The sequence below is a fragment of the Chanodichthys erythropterus genome, chromosome 15, assembly GCF_024489055.1.
Source record: "Chanodichthys erythropterus isolate Z2021 chromosome 15, ASM2448905v1, whole genome shotgun sequence".
Taxonomy (NCBI): Eukaryota; Metazoa; Chordata; class Actinopteri; order Cypriniformes; family Xenocyprididae; genus Chanodichthys; species Chanodichthys erythropterus.
Window position 1 is genome coordinate 25,341,018 of NC_090235.1, and position 21,658 is coordinate 25,362,675.

Here is a 21,658-nt window from a genome sequence, read left to right on the forward strand (position 1 = left end):
TTTGGGGTGAACTAACCCTTTAATCAAAAAGCTCAAAAACAGGTAGTTCAGTCAATTGCAATTATTAATTATGTCGGAGTCAATTGTCTCATATACAATGGACATAAACATATCTTAATTTACTGTAACAATACATTCAGATAATTCCAACTAAAAATATGATTCTTAAATGATATAATTTGTTTTAGATGTATGTGTATAACGAAGTTACTTTTTTTCTTTTCTTTTTTAAATCTGACGCAATGTAGTTTAGACCTCAATGCACGTTTTAGGGCCTTTTATTTTGAAATTGAACTTTTACCCGGAAGTGGTCAAACGAACGCTGATATGTGCCTTTACAATCATCATTATACTGAAGAACTAACTTTTCGAACATAAGATGCGGTTAGAGATTTAGAAGATATTATCCCCAACGAATGTGCAATGTCAGATCGCAAACGAAGCCGAGAGCATCACGAGGACAGACACGAACGAAAGAAACACAAGGAGTCAAAACAAGATGACGACAAATACAAGAACCAAACCAGAAAACTGATTCAAGAGGTGCAGAAACTCAAGCATGTGGAGACTTTGTGAGTATTTGCATGATATCAGTTTGGTATTGCTAATGCTTTTTTATAGAGTTTTTATTATCTTAACTGCTGTAGTTTTCTGTTGTATTTTTGTCTTGTATGTAACTTAATACTTTCTTTTTTCTTTCAGCTATGAAAATCCTCCCCCTGGGTTCATCAAGGTTTGGCCATGGCTTGAAGTTGTTGCCATTAAATGCTACAGATTAATGATGAGCTAGTTGGGTTACACTTTATTTTAAGGTGCCATTGTTGCATTGTTTTAGAGTTCGTTGCATACATTTATGCATAATGTACTGTTATTAGTACAGTAAGCAAGCACCTGTAATATATGTAACAAGGGCACTGTAAAATAAAGTGTTACTGCTAGTTGTTTTGGCCCTCTTACAATATGTCATCAGAGATCATGTAGGCATTAGAAATACGTTTTTGGGTGAGGATTTTGCAATACACGCAGAACTGCTTTTGCAGGAAGATGATTACAGACCAGAGGACTGTATTCCTGATGCCCCTGGTAATGAGGACGCCAGGAGCTTCTTGGCTCACGCTCCCACCAAAGGACTGTGGATGCCTCTGGGAAAAGAGGTGAAGGTCATGCAGTGTAAGCAAACTTTCAGATATGTTCACTTTGCTCTTAAAATAAAGAACTGTAATACTTCTTAGTTACAAACTAGTTTTTTGTGATGTAAATTGAACTTCTGAATTGAAGTGAGTAGGTGTGTCTTTTATGGAAGCTTCTTTCTGCTACGTAATAAAAAATAAAAAAGGTAATTGCGACTTTTGTCTCACAATTCTTAGTTTATAGCTCACAGACTTTTTTTTTCTCAGAATTGTGAAATACAGACTTGGAATTGGGGAAAACAATTAAGAATTATAAGATAAAATCTTGAAATTTTGGGGAAAAAAGTCAGAATTGTGAGACTTAAAGTCACAATTAAAAAGTAAAAGTGTGACTTTTTATCTCATGAAATGTACTTTTTTTTTTTTTTTAATTGTGAGTTTTTAATTCTGCCAAGTCAGAATTGCAAGATATAAACTCGCAATTGTGAGAAAAAAAGTCATAATTGTGAGATAAAAAGTTGTAATTACCTTTTTTAATTGCGAGTTTATATCTCACAATTATGCCTTTTTTACTTCCAATTCCGAGTTTATATCTCACAATTCTGAGAAAAAAGTCAAAATAAACTCAGAATTGTGGGAAATATGTCAGAATTTTGAGTTATAAACTTGCAATTGTGAGAAAAAAAGTCAGAATTGTGAGTTATAACGGAATTGCAAAAAAAAAAAAGAAGTCAGAATTGCGAGATATAAACTCAGAATTGCGAGTTATAAACTCTGAATTGTGAAGACCTTTTTTTTTCTTTTTTAAATTTTGAGTTATTAAGTCTTATTATTAAGATATAAACTTGCAATTGTGAGGGAAAGAAGTCATAATTGTGAGAGAAAGTTGCAATTACCTTTTTTTTTTTTATTGCGATTTTATATCTCACAATTATGCCTTTTTTCTTCCAATTCCGAGTTTATATCTTCCAATTCTGAGAAAAAAAAGTCAGAATGAGTTATAAACTTGCAATTGTGAGAAAAAAAGAAAGAAAAAAAGATGTCAGAATTGTGAGTCATAAATTCGGAAATGCGAAAAAAAAAAATGTCAGAATTGTGAGTTATAACGGAATTGCGAAAAAATTACAGTCAGAATTGCGAGATTTAAACTCAGAATTACGAGTTATAAACTCGGAACTGTGAAAAAATAGTCAGAATTGCGAGATGTAAATGTGCAGTTATAAACTCGGAAAAACTTGCAATTGTGAGGAAAAAAGTCAGAATTGTGAGATATAAACTCAGAATTATGAGATAAAAGTCAGAATTACAGAATATAAACTCAGAATTGTGAGTTATAAACTCGCAATAGAGTGATGCAGGGAGGAAGATTTTTTTTTTTTATTCCGTGGCGGAAACAAGCTTCCATTGTCTTTTGAATTGACTGGTCGTGTATATAGAACATTTTTGTGCAGTATATGTTTATATAGCATGAGTTTGTGCTGTTTATTATAGTTCTTTTTAATCGCAAATTGATGTCTATAACTTTTAACGACAAATGATATTTTAGATTTGACATGTCGATGAAGGTCATTGACATAACATAAGTGCACAAACTGTGTGTAGGCTGGAGATGTAAGAGGTACGGCCACAGAACAGGAGACAGAGAATGTCCTTTCTTCATCAAAGGCAACCAGAAACTGGAGCAGTTCAGAGTAGTAAGTGACACACATGGCCTACTTTTGCACTGGGGTTTATTTAAAAGCATGTACAGTAACCTTAACTTAAAGCCTGATTAAAAACTTTGGCCTTACATATACAGAGTTTGAACATTTTTAAATAAAATTTTTTAGAGATTGAGCCATGAAGTAGTAGATTTCTGATTGTACAAAGTATTGATATATATAATCAAGCTTTTTTGTTTAATCTCTCATGCCATGTAGTTTTTTTTTACATTAAAGGGTTAGTTTACCCAATAATGAAAATGTAATTTATTACCCACCCTCATGTCGTTCCACACCCGTAAGACCTTCGTTTATCTTCAGGTCTTCTGAAGTAAAGCAATGTTTTTTTGTTTGTTTGTTTTTTAATACTCATATTTAAAACTTTATAAACTATAATAACTAGCTTCTGGAAGATGACGGTAAGCATCAATTTATGGCGAAAGAGTAACCTCGAACTGACACGATGTATTATTGATGAACACAGAAGTGCAGAGGATAGAGAAAAACAAAACACCAGTCACAAGTTAGAAGTCTAAAACAAGAATTTATAAAGAGAAATGTCATATTTTGATATAAGAGAAGAGGAGCTTGTGTTTGTTGCCCAGCCCTATTTGTTTGAACCGTGAGAGCCGTTTAAACTTTCAGTACTCTTACGCCATACATCGTGTCAGAGGTTACTCTTTTTCCGTAAATCGATGCGTACGGGTGTCTGGCGGAAGCTAGTCATTATAGTTTATATTAGGGATATATTTCTTACAAAACCCATTGCTTCACTTCAGAAGGCCATATGGATTATTTTTATGATGGATGATGCACTTTTTTGAGTTTCAAAATCTTATGCCCCCTTCACTACTATTATAAAGCTTGGAAGAGTTTTAAAGGGTTAGTTCACCCAAAAATGAAAATTCTGTCATTAATTATTCACCCTCATGAACACAAATTAAGATATTTTAGTTCAAATCAGATGGCTCCGTGAGGCCTTCATAGGGAGTAATGTCACTTCCTCTGTCAAGATCCATAAATGTACTAAAAACACATCTAAATCAGTTCATGTGAGTACAGTTGTTCAATATTAATATTATAAACCGACGAGAATATTTTTGGTGTGGCAAAAAAACAAAATAACGACTTATTTAGTGATGACCGATTTCAAAACACTGCTTCAGGAATTATGAATCAGTGTATCGAATCATGAATCGGATTGTGGTTCAAACGGTTTAAACCCGCCAAACGGCTGAAATCACGTGACTTTGGCGCTCCGAACTGCAGATTCGATACAGATTCACTGTGCTCCTATGCTTCCTGAAGCAGTGTTTTGAAATCGGCCATCACTAAATAAGTTATTTTGGGTTTTTTTGGCGCACCAAAAATATTCTCGTCGCTTTATAATATTAATATTAAACCACTGTACTCAGATGAACTGATTTAGATGTGTTTTTAGTACCTTTATGGATCTTGAGAGAGGAAGTGTCATTGCTCCCTATGGAGGCCTCACGGAGCCATTGGATTTCAACAAAAATATCTTAATTTGTGTACCGAAGATTAATGAATGTCTTACGGGTGTGGAACGGCATGAGGGTGACTAATAAATGACAGAATTTTCATTTTTGGGTGAACTAACCTTTTAATATAACTCCGATTGTGTTTGTCTGAAAGAAGATAGTCATCTACACATAGGATCGCTTGAGGGTGAGTAAATCATGGGATATTTTCCTTTTTGAGTGAACTATCCCTTTAAACTTTTTTTTTGTGTGTGTAATGTTGCATCCACACCACTAGGTGTAAGTATAAGTCCATGACGACTGCCATATTGACAGCACAACATATTTAAAAATTAACTATTAACTGAAGCTATAAAATATTTTCCATTGCAAGTTAAATTTTTTAATATGGTGAACCTGTTCATGTAATTTCTATGATTCTTTCACAGGCACATGAGGATCCAATGTACGATATCATTCGAGAAAACAAACGCAATGAAAAAGAGACGAGGTACGTCAAGTTTTTTAAATATTGAGACTGTGCCATCATGTTTTGGAAACTCAAATAAAAATAAATTCAGTCCATTTTTGCATTTAAATGACTTTCAAAAGCAATAAGGATAGACACAATTTACAATCAGTCAACATGATGTACAGTACCGTTCAATAGTTTGGAATTTGTTTGATCAGTACAAACAGTAATATTGTGAAATATTACTACAATTTAAAACAACTTTTTTCTATTTTAATATATTTTAAAATGTAATTTATTCCTGTGATGGCAAAGCTGAATTTTCAGCATCATTAATCCAGTCTTCAGTGTCACATGATCCTTCAGAAATCTTTCCTACATGCTGATTTGCTGCTCTAAAAAACGTTATTTTTGTGAAAACGGATACATTTTTTCCCCAGAATTCTTTTGATGAAAGAACAGCATTTATTTGAAACAGAAATCTTTTGTAATATAACTGTCTTTACTTTTGATCTGCTTACTAAAAAATCTTACTAACCCGTGTCTATGAGATAGAGCTTTTAATAATGTTCAGCCTCGGCTGGATCTGCTTATTAATAAAATATTTGGTGTGTTGAGGTCTCTCAGAGGCCAGTGTTGATGAATTGTGTCAGTTCAACAAAAGAACCCTGTTGCAGACGATTACGTAACTCTTTACTCCACTGTGATTATCTTCTGCTATGTGGTGACAAGAGCTCTTGCTACATGGGAGTAATTAGAAACCGTTATGTGGGATGTAAAGCCATTGTGGGCCGTTTTGACAGATTATTTTGCTTGTGCATTGCTGAGCTCCACATTTATGCCACAGAACTGTTACTAAACATTCCTTTGGGACTGGCAATTTGAATTTTTCAGCAGGATGTTGGAAAACAAGGAGTTGCTTGTTTAAAAAAAAGTTGAAAGTCAGAAATCAGCCGCTTTAACATTGATGCAGGCTTCACAGCATGTAGTGAATGAAAGCAAAGCTAAAACGGGGTTGTGCGGTTCCCAAGGATACACGCCTCTGTTAGAGGATGTGAACCCTCTGAACAGCAGTGATCCGATGAATTGTTAATAGTTTCAGGTCAGTGTGACACAGACTTTCAGAAGGTGCTTGTGTTTTCTGCTTCTTCTTATGTTGCCAAAAACAATAGCAATCAAATCTAGTTAAAAATAGAGTTCTTGAAATGATCTAAATTGCTCCAATTGCTCAAAGGGGAAGTGTGTGCCACTAGTGCCACCAAAAGGAATCGCATAGTTAATGACTGACATATATAAATAAGTATAAAAATGTTTTCTATTCATGTTTGTAGGTTCATAAAAAATTATAAATATAAAATATTATTTTTGTGTATTTGTATGTGTGTAATGTGTACATGTATATAAATATATTAAGTATTATTGATATAAGTAATATACATTATATTTGTATTTAATATTTATACACACGTATATATTTTAGATATTATTTATAGCAATATTTAGAATGTATACACACATATATAAACATACATATTTATATATGTATATTAATTTACATTAAATATTATATATGTTACAAGTATTTGTATATATGATTATATACACATTTTTATAACATTTATAATATTTTATATATAAAATATACACAAACAAAAACACATGTATGTAAATTAAGTTTTATAAATGTTGTATATATTGTGATTGTGTGTGTGTGTGTGTGTGTGTGTATATATATATATATATATATATATATATATATATATATATATATATATATATATATATATATAATGTTACACAAATAATACTTCTAACATATACAAACCCGATTCCAAAAAAGTTGGGACACTGTACAAATTGTGAATAAAAAAGGAATGCAATAATTTACAAATCTCATAAACTTATGTTATCTATATTCTATTGTGAATAAAATATATCAAATGTTGAAAGTGAGACATTTTGAAATGTCATGCCAAATATTGGCTCATTTTGGATTTCATGAGAGCTACACATTCCAAAAAAGTTGGGACAGGTAGCAATAAGAGGCCGAAAAAGTTAAATGTACACATAAGGAACAGCTGGAGGACCAATTTGCAACTTATTAGGTCAATTGGCAACATGATTGGGTATAAAAAGAGCCTCTCAAAGTGGCAGTGTCTCTCAGACGTCAAGATGGGCAGAGGATCACCAATTCCCCCAATGCTGCGGCGAAAAATAGTGGAGCAATATCAGAAAGGAGTTTCTCAGAGAAAAATTGCAAAGAGTTTGAAGTTATCATCATCTACAGTGCATAATATCATCCAAAGATTCAGAGAATCTGGAACAATCTCTGTGCGTAAGGGTCAAGGCCGGAAAACCATACTGGATGCCCGTGATCTTCGGGCCCTTAGACACCACTGCAAATTATTTTATATATATATATATACGTACACAAACACACTCGTATGTAAATTATTATAAATGTTGTATATATTGTGTGTGTGTATATATGTATGTGTGTACATGTGTGTGTATATATTACATACACATAATATTAACAATTTTAATAATATTTTATATACATGTATACGCTCACACGCACAAACACATATATGCATGTGTCTGTATATATGCATATACTGTAAATATTACATAATAATGATAATAATAATAATGTGTAATATTTATATGCATATATATGTACATGTGTATGTATGCAAATAAATATTACTTATTTTTATAATGAATATTGTGTTTTAAATATTATTTATAAACCCAATTTAATTTTACGTTTGTAGCGGCCTCTACTTATTAATCTTTAATAGGACTGTTTTAAATGAGATGCATGTATTTTTTCATGGTAAATATTTTTATGACATCCATTAACTATAGTTTGATTGCCTTTTTAGCCGGTGCATTACAATAATGTGCATAGACATGAATTTTGATGTGTCTTTTCTCCTCACTGTAGGATCGAGCAGTTGAAACAGCTGCTTCAAGACACCACCTCCGACTCTGACTCCACCTCGTCTTCTTCTGCCTCCTCTGATCATAACCGGAAGAAGAAGAAGAAAAAAAAGGAGAAGAGGAAGAAAGAAAAGAAGAAACACAAGAAGAAAAAGAAGAAGCACAAGGCCAAGGATAGTGATGACTCAGACTCAGACTGAAACAGGGGCCAGTGGTCTTGGTGTCTCAGTGTTCATGAATAGAATCCTATAAGGTCAGCAGTAGTGTGTCAGCCCTATCAAATATACACAGGAGGCTTCCCATCAGTTCCCCAGGCCATCTTCAGATCTGCTTAATAATGCATAGATGCATTAAATCCCCTCTGTCGCATGGAATGCTTAGGAGATGTGCATATATCCTATAGCCGTTCCTTAGCATGTTTGTTCCTTGGGCTTACTGGACTGAAGTTTGATGTGAACAGAGTTTCTGAATGTAGGTTGATTTACATTTTGAGAATGTGTCATTGTGAAAATAACTGACGAGAGCTTATGATACATGCCATCTGCTGTCGTGAAGTGACGTCTATAAATGTCATCCAAATAAATCAATGACTTTTCAGCATTTACAGCTGCTTTTTATGTTAATCTGATATTTCCTAAAGCATTTGAGAATTTACAGCATCTTGCAACTCAAATTACAAGTGTGAATTCACATTCACATCTATTTCCATCAAAGTGTTTGAGGCTTCTTCATCTGGATGTGGTTCGTAAGCGCAGCCAATTAGCACCTCTCGAATGGGTGACAATGGTTTGCACGTCATTCACATCACCAGAGAGGCATATTGAGAGGGGAAAAGATGTTTTTCCTTTGATCTCGTCACTCGTCGCTGAAATCCGGAGTCCCGTGGTTGTCGTTGGAGTACATGTGCCATTTTGTATCAAGATAAATAGTGCATCACATCATCAAAGGAGCTTTTCATAATGCTGATTCAAGTAGAGACTATTTAAATGTGTACTTTCAAAAAAGAAGAAAACGGTAATTAATTATTAGTAAATATTCATATTAATAATATTTACATCAAATCAACTTCAGTCAATGACTAACTATCAGGGCTTTATTTAATTTTCAGATGAAGTCATTAGTTTGCTCTCATCTTCAGAATGTGTTTGTACTGTTAATAAAAGCTGGTTTCTCGTGTTTCCTTTTTAGTTCCTCTCTTTTCATTGTATCTCCCTTTGTTCTGATCTGGCCAGGGCCATTAGAAACATGTGTGTATGTCACATGTTCCCTTTTTATTTGACAAACAGTGAATCTCACAAATGAGTTCCCCACTCTATGCTTTGTTGAATTGCTAAGTTTAAATAGATTTTAAATTTTTAAATTTACAAGTTAAAGCGCAATTGTGACAGAAAATCCCAGCACAACAGTTCTGCCTAATTACAAATAAAATACAAATATATAAAAATGGTGTATATAAGGTTTATGGAATTAGTAATTTAATTTTAATATATATATTTGTATAAAATACAATAAATTACAAAACATTACATTATCATACACGTCACCAATTATTACGTATGGAATAATTGACTCTGGGCCTTTGAATTCTTAGGTGGTAATGCGGCCTCGACCCATAGCGTAGTCGTTTCACCTCAGATGTGCGTTATTTTCTAAGAATTCAACGGCCCAGAGTCAATTATTCCGCTTATACTACGGTTACCACACCTCAAGACACTGTTCTGATGTTTTATTTCAAGACATTTGTCAGGTTTTTGTCCTTAAAAAAATCTTGTGTGTGGGACTAATTTCTTACGCATCTCATCCCAAGCCTCCGTTGCTAATTCCAAAACGTCATTTCAGAACTAGTAACGGAGGCTTGAGTCTTGATAACAGAATAAAACAGTTGATAGTTATTAATGCAGGTGTGAGAGAGAATAAGCATGTGTGAATTATGCTATCTGAGTCTGTGCTTCTCTCACGGCAGCAGTGTCTCTACTAATAGCGAAACTATAAGTTTATCTACCTCAAGAACCGCACAGATATATTACCTCACTGGTGAGTCGTTTGAAGTTGCTTGAATCTTTGAAGTTGCTTGAATCTTTGAAGTTGCTAAACTATTTTAGTGATTAATTCGTCAGAGCAGCGCTGACAAAACGTTTCTGTGCGTGTGTCCGTACGTTTGAAAGCGAGAGAGAGCGCTTTCAGGACACAATAAAACGTATTTTGTGGCAAAAACCATGACAATAATATGTCGTTTTCATCCTATTGTGTACTATATTTATTTGCTTGGTCGGTGTCGTTGTGGGTTTTGTTTCTTTTGCAGTTGTGGCTTGCTTTAGGACCTTTTGAAATAACTGAAAATGTCATTTGGCGGAGGGATATAGAATTGCAATGCGGTCAAGACCTGCCTAGAACTACTTTAGCGCAAATAATTGCGCTCCTTAGAACGTTGGTCAACCAATCAGATTGGAGCATTCAACAGCCCTGTAGTATACATTTATTTATTTTGTGAATTTGGGACAAATATACATTTAAAGTATTGCATCAGAATCGTAGATCACAGAAAGTCCATCACTGCCGTTTTTGTGATGCAGAGTATGGGATTTGGTTTTCAGCAGTTTAATTTCCTAAAGAACTAGAGTTGTTCATCATTTTACACAGTCCAAAAAAAGTATGTCAGAATTCAGAGAATAGCTGATGTAGTGATTGACCCATGATGTGCATCCAGTTGTTGATGTGGATATAGACTGGATTTGGTTTACATAATATTTTACATCATGTGCGTTGCTTAACAGAATTCTAGACATTCTTTAAAGGCTTTTATAGAATTACATCCTCTCTCTAATCAGCAAAATGGAGTAGGTAAATGATGCCAGCATGGGACGGTTAATACATCATCTTGTGTGGGAAAGATAATATATTGCCTGTGTGTGTGGAGATTGTGAGGATATTAAGATCTGATGGACAGATATTTACAAAATGCCAAATATACCCTGAAGACTAATGGCCAGGCAATGATGTTCTGTTTTAATCTTGTTATTTTATTATTTCAGTAGATAAAGGCTTGCTGGCATTAATTCAAGGTTTTTAAAAATACTTACAAAAAAACCTTCTTACTTTTATTAAATGAAAATTATTTAAACCCATTGGTAACTGCAGATATTTAGATCTTAAAGGGTTAGTTCACCCAAAAATGAAATTTCTGTCATTAATTACTCCAAACCCACAAAACCTTTGTTCATCTTCAGAACACAAATTAAGATATTTTTGATGAAATCCGAGAGTTTTTTTTCTTCAAAAATCTCCCATAGCAAAGCAGCATAATTACCACATTCAAGGTCCAGTGAAGTTGTAAAGAAATCTTTAAAACAGTCCATGTGACAACAGTGGTTCAACCTTAAAGGATTAGTTCACTTTCAAATAAAATTTTCCTGATAATTTACTCACCCCCATGTCGTCCTAGATGTCCATGTCCTTCTTTCTTCAGTCGAAAAGAAATTAAGTTTTTTGAGGAAAACATTCCAGGATTATTCTCCTTATAGTGGACTTCAGTTGGCCCCAAATGGTTGAAGGTCAAAATTACAGTTTCAGTGCAGCTTCAAAGGGCTTTAAACGATACCAGACAAGGAATAAGGGTCTTATCTAGCGAAACGATCTGTCATTTTCTAAATTTAAAAAAAAAAATTATATAGGTTTTAACCATAGATGCTCATCTTGAACTAGTAGACGCTGCTAAGTGTATTACTGCCCTCCACAGGTCAAAGTTTGAACTAATTTGTCATAAACAATATGCTAGTGCAAGTAGTTCAAACTTTGACCTGAGGAGGGCAGTAATACACTCATCAGCGTCTACACTGCTGGAATTCTAACAGAGAAGAAGAAGAAAAGAGCTAGTTCAAGACGAGCATCTATTAAAACTAATACATTTTTAAAAAAAATTTTTTTAAATGGCTGACTGTTTCTCTAGATAAGACCCTTATTCCTCGTCTGGTATTGTTTAAAGCCCTTTGAAGCTGCACTGAAACTCCTTTGAAGTCCAATATATGGACAAAAATCCTGGAATGTTTTCATCAAAAACCTTAATTTCTTTTCGACTGAAGAAAGAAGGACATGAACATCTTGGATGACATGGGGGTGAGTAAATTATCAGGAAAATTTTATTTGAAAGTGAACTAATCCTTTAATGTTATGAAGTGATGAGAATACTTTTTGTGTGCAAAAACAAAGCAAAAATAACGACTTCATTCAACAAATTCTTCTCTACCCTGTCCAACTCCTACGCAGTGAACGCAGTCCGAACGGCGGCTCAGTATCGGCCGACTTCGTTTACAGTATTGGTCGACGCATGCGTGTGATGCTGACGCAGGAGCCGGCCAATTCAGGGTTGCCGTTCTGAGGTACGGAAACTCTGCAATGTGTCTTCAATGTAAACTTCATAGGATAATGACAGGGTAGAGAGGAAATTGTTGAATTAAGTCGTTATTTTTGTTTTGTTTATGCACACAAAAGTATTCTCGTCGCTTCATAACATTAGGGTTGAACCATTGTAGTCACATTTGCTGCGTCCGAAATCGCATACTACATGAGTAGGTACTACATTTGAATTTGAACGTACTTCCCGACCGTTAAAACAGTACGTTCTATATAGTATGAATATGGGTAGTATGAATGGAATTCGGACGTACTACATCCGCCATGTTAATGTTGTCACTTGTCATGCGTCGTCACAACAGCGCGAAAATTTAAATATGTCAAAGTATAATCACCTATTTAGCTAGGAAATTTTACCTCAGAATAAAAATAAATCTGTGAATATCACGACAGAGGCTGATTTGAAGCAACGAAATTAAGTAATTTATTGTTAAAAATTAATGCATATAAAAATACACGAGAAACAAAAGACATGAATCAATAAACAAACTTGAATACATTATATATAAATAAATAATGTGTAGATAGACAGAGAGGGCGAGAGAAATACACAACATAGCCTAAATATTATATACAATATATACAAATAAATAGAATGATAATAATATACATATTCTAAAAAAAACTTCAAACTGTGAGCCCTATAAACTACTGCTGCCTGAATGTTGCTGTCCGTTAAGTTTTCTAATCTCATTAAACTGCTTAACAACGAACGTCTACGTTAAATAAAACAGTGTTAACAAGCTGATGTAACGTTATCTCGACCTGTTGGTTAGCTTGATGTGCTGTCAGTAATAATGATTAAACATCTTTTTACAACCGACTCTTAATCTTCTCATTACATTGTTTAAACTTTCAATAAGTCAGCCGTTTACTTACATTATGTTAAACAAGTGCAATTTAACCACAATAAACACAGTTTTTCCCTGAGGTACTTAAGGACTTGAAAAGAGCTGCATACCGCCGTTTTCCGCCATTTTTGAATATGAAGAATCCTCTCCTGTGGTATCACGGGATAGCGCAGCGTCCATCGAATGCCTACTACAGAATTCGGGCGGAAGCAGTAGGTCATCCGGGTACTTCTCGCCTACTGTTTTTCGAATACTATGAATTCGGACATACTACTCGCCTCGCATACTGTTTTTTGCATACTATATAATAGGGAAGTATGCGATTTCGGACGCAGCCATTGACTATTTTAACGATGACTTTACTACTTTTCTAGACCTTAAATGTGGTTATATCATTGCATTCAATGGGAGATAAAAAAAAAAAAAACCTCTCGGGTTTCATCAAAAATATCTTAATTTGTGTTTTGAAGATGAATGACGGTCTTGCGGGTTTGAAACGACATGAGGGTGAGTACTTAATGACAGAAATTTCATTTTTGGGTGAACTAACCCTTTAAATTTATATATATAATTTATTAATTTGAACTATTAACTAGTTTCTACCTTTCCTATGACATTTTGAACACCTTAAAATGTAGTAATGTTATTGTTCTTTTACAAATCAAATGTGTAACAGGGAAGCTTTTAGCTTTTTTATGGAAGTCATTATGTCTTGTTATACTATGCTCTTAAATCATGCCGGAAAATATTTTATATCAAGAAGCAAAAGCAAACATTACAATCAATAGCCTATATCCACTAGACTAGACTGAGAAAGTACACTGATGCGCTTTTATCTGTCTATTGAATGATCAGGATTTACTGTGCTGTTATTGGTGCATGACTGAAACAGCGGAACCAATGAGCAGCCGGGAGGAGGAGGAAAGAGGAAGTGAAAACAACATCAGCACTATCTATCTAGTGCGCTAGAGAAAGGGAGGGAGCGCGCGACTGCAACAAACTCCCAAACATCAATCCCTGGAAGGAGGAAAAGTCGCCTCGCCGCTTCAGGTTAGTACGTTTTATTACGCATAGCCGATTTCCCTGATGATAATCTGTTATCGGCGCGATCACAGGCCACTTCGTGCTGTTTCATTCTTACTGGTTGAAGTTTAAGCGCTGTAGTGTGCAGTTGTAAGTCAGTCGTGATTCGTGAATAGCCCCTCTATTGAGCGCGAACAGACAGATCGCAGCGGGTGGAGAGTTTGACAGAGCTCAGTGCATCAATGACTCTGCTTTACTTCGTGCGTGTTTTATTCCACATACGCATTAAACATGGGGACTATGAGGTCAAAAGAGTGTCTCGCACATCAGAGGTTGTATTTTTTCGATTGATGCTGACTGTTTATGTCGAGAAAGGTGCATTAGAGAGTTCTGCACAATGACAATGACTTCTCTATTGTCTCTTTAGGAGAGACTAGAAATATAGAAAAACAAACGCTTTAATGTTCTTTGAAACTTATCTTGCTCATTCCACGATTTTTTTAATTTAATGGAAGATCCTCGCAGACTTTGGAATAATAGTTTGCTTGGTTTTGTGTGGCACGCCGACTGTGTGAGTGAAATAAATGTCCAGTTAAAGGGACAGGTCACCCAATTCCGTCATCTTTTACTCTGTGGCGTTATTATAAAGCACATTACTCGCATTCGTGTCGTTACAAACCCATATGACATTCTTTCTTTAGCTGAACACAAAAGGAGATGTGAGGCAGAGGGACATTCTCAGTCACGGTTTACTTACATTGTAGGGAAAAAGATGCAATGAAAGTGAATGGTGACTGAAGCTTGACAGTTTGTCGTATGCCTAACATCTCCTTTTGTGTTCCACGGATGTGAGATGACAGATTTTACATTTTTGTGTGTGTCTGTGTGTGTGTGTGTTTGAACTGTCCCTTTAAATCCTGAGATTAGTGCTGATAATCAATTTTTTTTACAATGAATGGAATTAATAAGACTAATTGAATTTTTTTGCATCGAATGAGACCATGAAATTATCTTGCGTACGGATATAAAATGTAAATGAATGAAAGAAAGTTATGTATGGCCTTTGTATTATTAAGATGACTCATACAAAAATTGATGGTTACAAAGAAAGCATGTCAAATGAAAACACTGGATGACAGCAATACACAAACATGGAAAAAACAGACTGAAATATGAAGCATTTTATTCATATAGTTTAGTTTTATGCATTTTTGATACTTTGTGCTCTAGTCCGCATTACCAAGGTAAAATCATGCAGTAATATCAGAATTTACTGATGCCCACATTTTGCTTCTGTAAATGTCAAACTTTCATATTTTGGGTAACACTTTACAATAAGGTTTCATTAGTTAGTTAACTACTTTAGTTAACATGAATAAGAATAAACAACATTTCTACAGCATTTATTAATCTTAGTTCATGTTAATTTCAACATTTCCTAATACATTATAAAATTTCAATTGTATTTGTTAATATTAGTTAATGCATTGTGAACTAACATGATGAACAAACAATGAACAACAATATTTTTATTAACTAACATAAACAAAGATAAATACTGTAACAAATGTATTGCTCATTGTTAGTTAATACATTAACTAATGTTAATAAATGAGACCTTATTGTAAAGTGTTACCAATATTTCCATAATTATCTTCTAAAAATTAAAGTAGTACACAGAATCTTAATTCTGTGATTTCAGGATTCATCTACCAAGATTCACTTCTGTAGATTTTTTTTTTTTACTAAAATTTTTTATATTATTGTATTGAAATGATATTGTAATGAGAATTTTTAAAGGTGCCGTAGAACGTCTTTTTAAAAGATGTAATATAAGTCTAAGGTGTCCCCTGAATGTGTCTGTGAAGTTTCAGCTAAAAATACCGCATTCATTTTTTTTAACTGCCTATTTTGGGGCATCATTAAATATGAGCCGATTTAGGCTGCGGCCCCTTTAATTGCTCCCCGCCCTCGGAGCTCACGCTTGCCTTAAGCAGTGCATAAACAAAGTACACACAGCTAATATAACCCTCAAAATGGATCTTTACGAAGTCATGCAACATGTCTAATCGCGTAAGTATGGTATTTATTTGGATGTTTACATTTGATTCTGAATGAGTTTGATAGTGCTCCGTGGCTAAAGCTAACATTACACACTGTTGGAGAGATTTATAAAGAATGAAGTTGTGTTTATGCATTATACAGACTGCAAGTGTTTAAAAATGAAAATAGTGACTGCTCTTGTCTTCGTGAATACAGTAAGAAACAATGGTAACTTTAACCACATTTAACAGTACATTAGCAACATGCTAACGAAACATTTAGAAAGACAATTTTCAAATATCACTAAAAATATCATGATATCATGGATCATGTCAGTTATTGCTCCATCTGCCATTTTTTGCTTACCTAGTCTGATGATTCAGCTGTGCTGCTTCAGACGTTAATACTGGCTGCTCTTGTGTAATGCCTCAATCATGGGCTGGCATATGCAAATATTGGGGGCGTACATATTAATGAGCCCGACTGTTACGTAACAGTCGGTGTTATGTTGAGATTCGCCTGTTCTTCGGATGTCTTTTAAACAAATGAGATTTATATAAGAAGGAGGAAACAATGGAGTTTGAGACTCACTGTTTGTCATTTCCATGTTATTCAACTATGCCAAGGTAAATTCAAATTTCAGTTCGATGGAACCTTTAAATACTGTTAATATTGCCATGAATTGCTAATATGGCATTAAACATGAATAAATAAATAAATAAATACATTTTCACTAATTACTAAACAACTAATCATTGAGTTAGTTGTTGTAGCCCTAAATGAGACTTTTGATCTACCAACAGTTCTGTACACCAATATATTGTATTTATATATTGTGGTTTATTCTGAAGAGCTGTGAAAAATTGAGGAAGAAATGACATCTGTAAGTAGTAGAGACTTCCATGCCCTCTGGGAAAGAAATAGATTTTTCAAATGAAAAAGGAACTATCAGAAGCTCAAAGTCATCATCTTTTTCATGCATATATTTCCTTGACTTTGTAGTTGAAGATATTTCTGATGCATGCGGGCGGGTCTTGTGGAGTCCAGATGAGAATGTGTTTTGTTGCAGTGACAGTCTTTATCCTCATGTCGTTGAGTCACTTTTGTGTCTTGAGGCAAGTGTGAGCTCGGCGTCTTGCCCCATTGGTCCTTTAGATTGCATGCATGAGCTCTTGGTCTTCAAACGTAAGCACGTCCAGTGTATGTTATGTGGAATGTAGTGTGTTTTCTGGGTCAGAAATAATTGAGTCACATCACAACATTAATGTCAAATGCATCGTTTTGGTTCACAATGCCCTCTGTTGGGTGCCACTATGTAGATGTTATTTTTATACACTCTTAAATTAAAGGTTCTTTATTGTCATTGATGGTTCCATGAAGATCCTTTAACTCTTTAGATTATTAAATTGTTCTTCACACTAAGAAAATAATGGTTCTTTTAAAAACCGTTCACTGAAAGGCTGTAAAAAAACCTTTTGGAACCTTTATTTTTAGGAGTGTTGAGTAAGTGAGAAATAGGACAGCATTTTCAGTGAGTAGAGCCAAAGTCCCTTTAAGACAAGTCATTTCACCTGGTGGCCATCTTTGAAACCTCTCTCGGGCATTCAAGTGCAGCTCCTATCTCTTTGAATAGGGAAACATCAAATTCTCCAAAGCTGTTTGCCAAGCTTTCGATTAAATTTCATATCTGAAATCACCAATGAAATCTGACAACAGCTGTCTCATAAATTTTGTTTCTAAATGCTTGAATCATCACAAAAAACGGTATTTAGCTAGGATCAAAGTCCTAAATGCGCGTCTCTTGTGCCTCATTTCAGAGGTGCGCGTCTGACTGTTTCTATACGAACCGGAGCTTCGGCTGCAGGGACACGATGACTTATTTAGAAGGCGGAACTTACTTCGCCATATTGCCTGTTGTGTGGAAGGAGAAGTGTTGGGCTTTGTGCGAACCCACAAAGCCCAAATAAGCACCATGGCGCTATCGCTATGTGTCAGAGTTTGTACTGCTAGGCCACAGAGGATTAATGAATGTGTGCAATGTGTTCAGTTCAGTTTCTTATCCTCTCTTTAAAATGTTTGCGTCATAAGCTCATGAGGGAAAGCTTCAGTCATGTAACAAATGCTTTTCTGCTTCTCATTGTCTTCAGCTCTGGGTTGGAGTCAGGGGGGTTATCATTGTGTCTGTGTGCGGTGGAGGCAGTAACTGAGATCAGATGAGTTTTCTTCTAAGAGAGTCAGAAGTTTACGGAGTCACTGTGCGAGCGGCTCATTGAAATTCTGCACATGTGCGGCATGTATATATAAATTACTTACTGCAGTTTCTCAGTCTCTCACCTCTGAGTGCAACCTTGCCAATTTATGATGAGTTCTTGACTGCAAGTGATTCTCTCTCTCTCTCTCCCTGTTCTTTTCCCACCCTTTATAGCCTTCCCACCACCCTTATCTCACATCTAAACTCACTTACACAGGGGGGATTCTTAACTGTTCCTTGTCTGTTGTGTTCATTCCTGTCTTCTCTTATCTTCCTTGCCATCAAAATAAGTGAGGTGTTTTGGCTTCGGCTTATTTTGGTGGCAAACATCTCTTCTTAGTCGAGTGCATCTCCAGTGTGGACATAGGGAGAAATCTCACTTACCCATGCAAATTCGAAAAAACCAATTGCATGAGAGGTTGTTATGTGAAAATGATCCGTAATTTAAAAAATAGACTAAGGAATCTGGTGCCTCATTTATAAACCGCACATATGGTTGGATTTGATTCTAAATCCCATAGATTTTATCCTACATCAAAGTAAGGAATAAATTGGGGTTTATAAAGGCAGAAACTGACTTGAAATGTTATGCGTATGCCGACTGAATGTATACTTACTAAATCACATGATCCTTCAGAAATCATTCTAATATGCTGATTTGCTGCTCAAGAAACATTTCTTATTATTGTCAATATTGAAAACAGTTGTGCTTCTTAATATTTTTGTGGAAAATTTTAGAGCAGTTCTCTTTCTGGAAAAAATATTGCTCTTGCACTTAACTGATCAGTTCACTTCAGAATTAAAATTTCCTGATAATTTACTCAGCACCATGTCATCCAAGATGTTTATGTCTTTCTTCAGTCGAAAAGAAATTAACGTTTTTGAGGAAAACATTCCATGATTTTTCTCCATATAGTGGACTTCAATGGCCTCCAGACGGGTTGAAGGTCCAAATTGCAGTTTCAGTGCAGCTTCAAAGGGCTCTACATGATCCCAGATGAGGAATAAGGGTCTTATCTAGCAAAACCATCTGTCATTTTCTAAAAATATAAAAAAAAAAAGATATACTTTTTAACTACAAATGCTTGTCTTGCACTAGCTCCGCCTTCGTCACGTGTGACCTTTCCAATGTGATTATGTAATGCATGGCGCATCGCAGAGCAGTGCAAGATGAGCATATGTGGCCAAAAAGTATATACATTTTCTCCTTTTCTTTTTTTTTTTAAATTACTGATTTCGCAAGACCCTTATTTCTCGTCTGGGATCATGTAGAACCTTTTGAAGCTGCATTGAAACTGTAATTTGGACCTTCAACCCCTTGTACCCCAATGAAGTCAATAATATATATGGAGAAAAATCCTGAAATGTTTTCCTCAAAAACCTTAATTTCTTTTCGACTGAAGAAAGACATAAACATCTTGGATCACATTGGGGTGAGTAAATTATCAGGAAATTTTAATTCTGAAGTGAACTAATCCTTTAAGAGATGTGCAGTATCCAAATTTTTGCCTAATAAAATGCTTTCAAGAATGAAAATTTCTCTCCTGCTAATAGCAGCTGCCTGTTGCTGTTGTTCCGTATGGCACCAGATATCATCTGATGAGTATCAACACCCCGCTCGCCCCCCAGCATTGCCAGCCTAGATCAATTTCCTGCTTTAGTTGATAATGTAGCAGTGCATGTAATTATTGCTTCTGGCATTACATTAATTACAGATGCAGACAGGTTTAAATGAAGGTGTTACAGTCGCTTAATAAGTGTTGGTGAAAGTGTAAAGAGAATCTGTGATGCTGTCTTAGTTTTTTTTGGGTTGAAACTGCTCTGCTTACTTCCTTGCTTTGGATGATGAATATCAATGTGAGAAGAAAACCAGGTCACTAGAAAGCTTTGTTTAGAACACATTCTTCTATGTTCTGTCCAGTTTCTTGTGTTCACACCAAGTATGATTTCACTTTTGTCTGGATGTCCTCTGTGACTGGGTTGGGCGTCATCTCTAGACTGTGCCAGCAATGTTGGCCGGGTTTTGAAGCTTTTCCTCGCACCTGAGCTCTCGGGAAGCCAGTGATCCTGTGGCGCTGCTTGTATGTACTAACATTTGGTTGAACTGGCCCGGCTGGTACCAATTTGGCACAGTCCGTTGTCTTTGAGCGGGCACAGATAGTCTTTGTGAGCCTCAGGTCATCGCAGCTGCATGCTCACGATCGGTCCAGCTGTGTGCTCCAGCTGTGCACTTGCAGTAAAAACTTTCTCTCTTGGAAAGCGTCACATGTGGCTCTATCCCTCTGGCGAGCATTTCAAACTGCATCCTAGTGGTGTTATCGTCACTTAGCCAAGACTTACCCCATTAAAAGAGCAAGAGGTCTGGGATGACAGTATTAACAGTGTTGATGTGTAGGGATCAACACAAATCCAGCTTTGATTCTCTCCACGTGGATCATGCGGCTTTAAAGTTGAGCACTAATGGCCCACATCTTGATCTACTTTGCCAGGACTTCATCTAGGTTAAGATTCGTCTTGTTCCTGTTGTGAGCTGTTGCTGTGTTTGCTATAGCACTGATTCACTGGCTGTTAACACATACTGACCTGCACCATCATCTAAGGTGTTCTGCTTCATGTCAGACTGGATGCTGGGATCAGCTAGGCAAGTGCAAAATTACATCATTTAAAGTCAATTAGTTTGCTGAGTAAGTGGCATCGAGATGAGTGAGAATGGGTTGATGACAATTTTTTTGTTGTTGTCTGGATTACTCTAAACTCTTTATGTATTCAAAAATACATTAAAAGTGCCGTTTATACATACGACTTGAATACACCTCTTCGACGGTTTTTAATGTCTTAATTGAAAATATTTTAGATAATTTTGGGGGGCATAAAGTGAAAAATGTCAGGGAAACCGCTGTAGACATTGCCTTTAAACTTTTTTTTTTCTTCATTATGTGACAGTTTTATGTAAAAATGTGGTGGAATGTATAAATTATGGCTGGGCTATATATGGCATGCGATTGTCACGCACATTTCGTCAGTAAAGCCGGTTCCCTGATTACCGTGAAATCACCATCACCTGTTTTCAAATAGAGCGGCATTTATTAGACAGAACCATAGTTCGCTGACAAGCTACACAATATCGCAATTATTATCGAAGGCGATTCATCTGCGATAATGAACACGATATTGCGTAGCTTGTCAGTGAACTACGGTTCTGTCTAATAAATGCCGCTCCATTTGAAAGCAAGTGATGGCGATTTAGCGGTAATCAGGGAACAGGCTTTACTGACGAAATGCGTGACAATCGCATGCCATATATCGCCCAGCCCTAGTATAAATTAATCGTTAATTTTATTACCTTAAAAA

At 35.5% G+C, this 21,658-nt stretch overlaps 2 protein-coding genes across 2 annotated transcripts in view; both read left to right on the forward strand.

The window, feature by feature from the left end:
• The first annotated feature begins 277 nt into the window (after nucleotides 1–277).
• Nucleotides 278–8,897, forward strand: rp9 (RP9 pre-mRNA splicing factor). Its single transcript, XM_067411519.1, has 6 exons — nucleotides 278–572; nucleotides 703–733; nucleotides 1,041–1,170; nucleotides 2,733–2,824; nucleotides 4,761–4,822; nucleotides 7,734–8,897. The coding sequence occupies exons 1-6, from the start codon at nucleotides 424–426 to the stop codon at nucleotides 7,927–7,929; spliced, it is 660 nt and encodes a 219-aa protein (XP_067267620.1). The 5' UTR covers nucleotides 278–423; the 3' UTR covers nucleotides 7,930–8,897.
• Nucleotides 8,898–13,915: 5,018 nt separating this feature from the next.
• elmo1 (engulfment and cell motility 1 (ced-12 homolog, C. elegans)) overlaps nucleotides 13,916–21,658 on the forward strand; it is a 100,914-nt gene continuing 93,171 nt past the window's right edge. The window contains exon 1 of the mRNA XM_067410885.1: nucleotides 13,916–14,040. The gene's annotated coding sequence lies outside the window, so the exon portion shown is untranslated. The remainder of the gene's footprint in view (nucleotides 14,041–21,658) is intronic.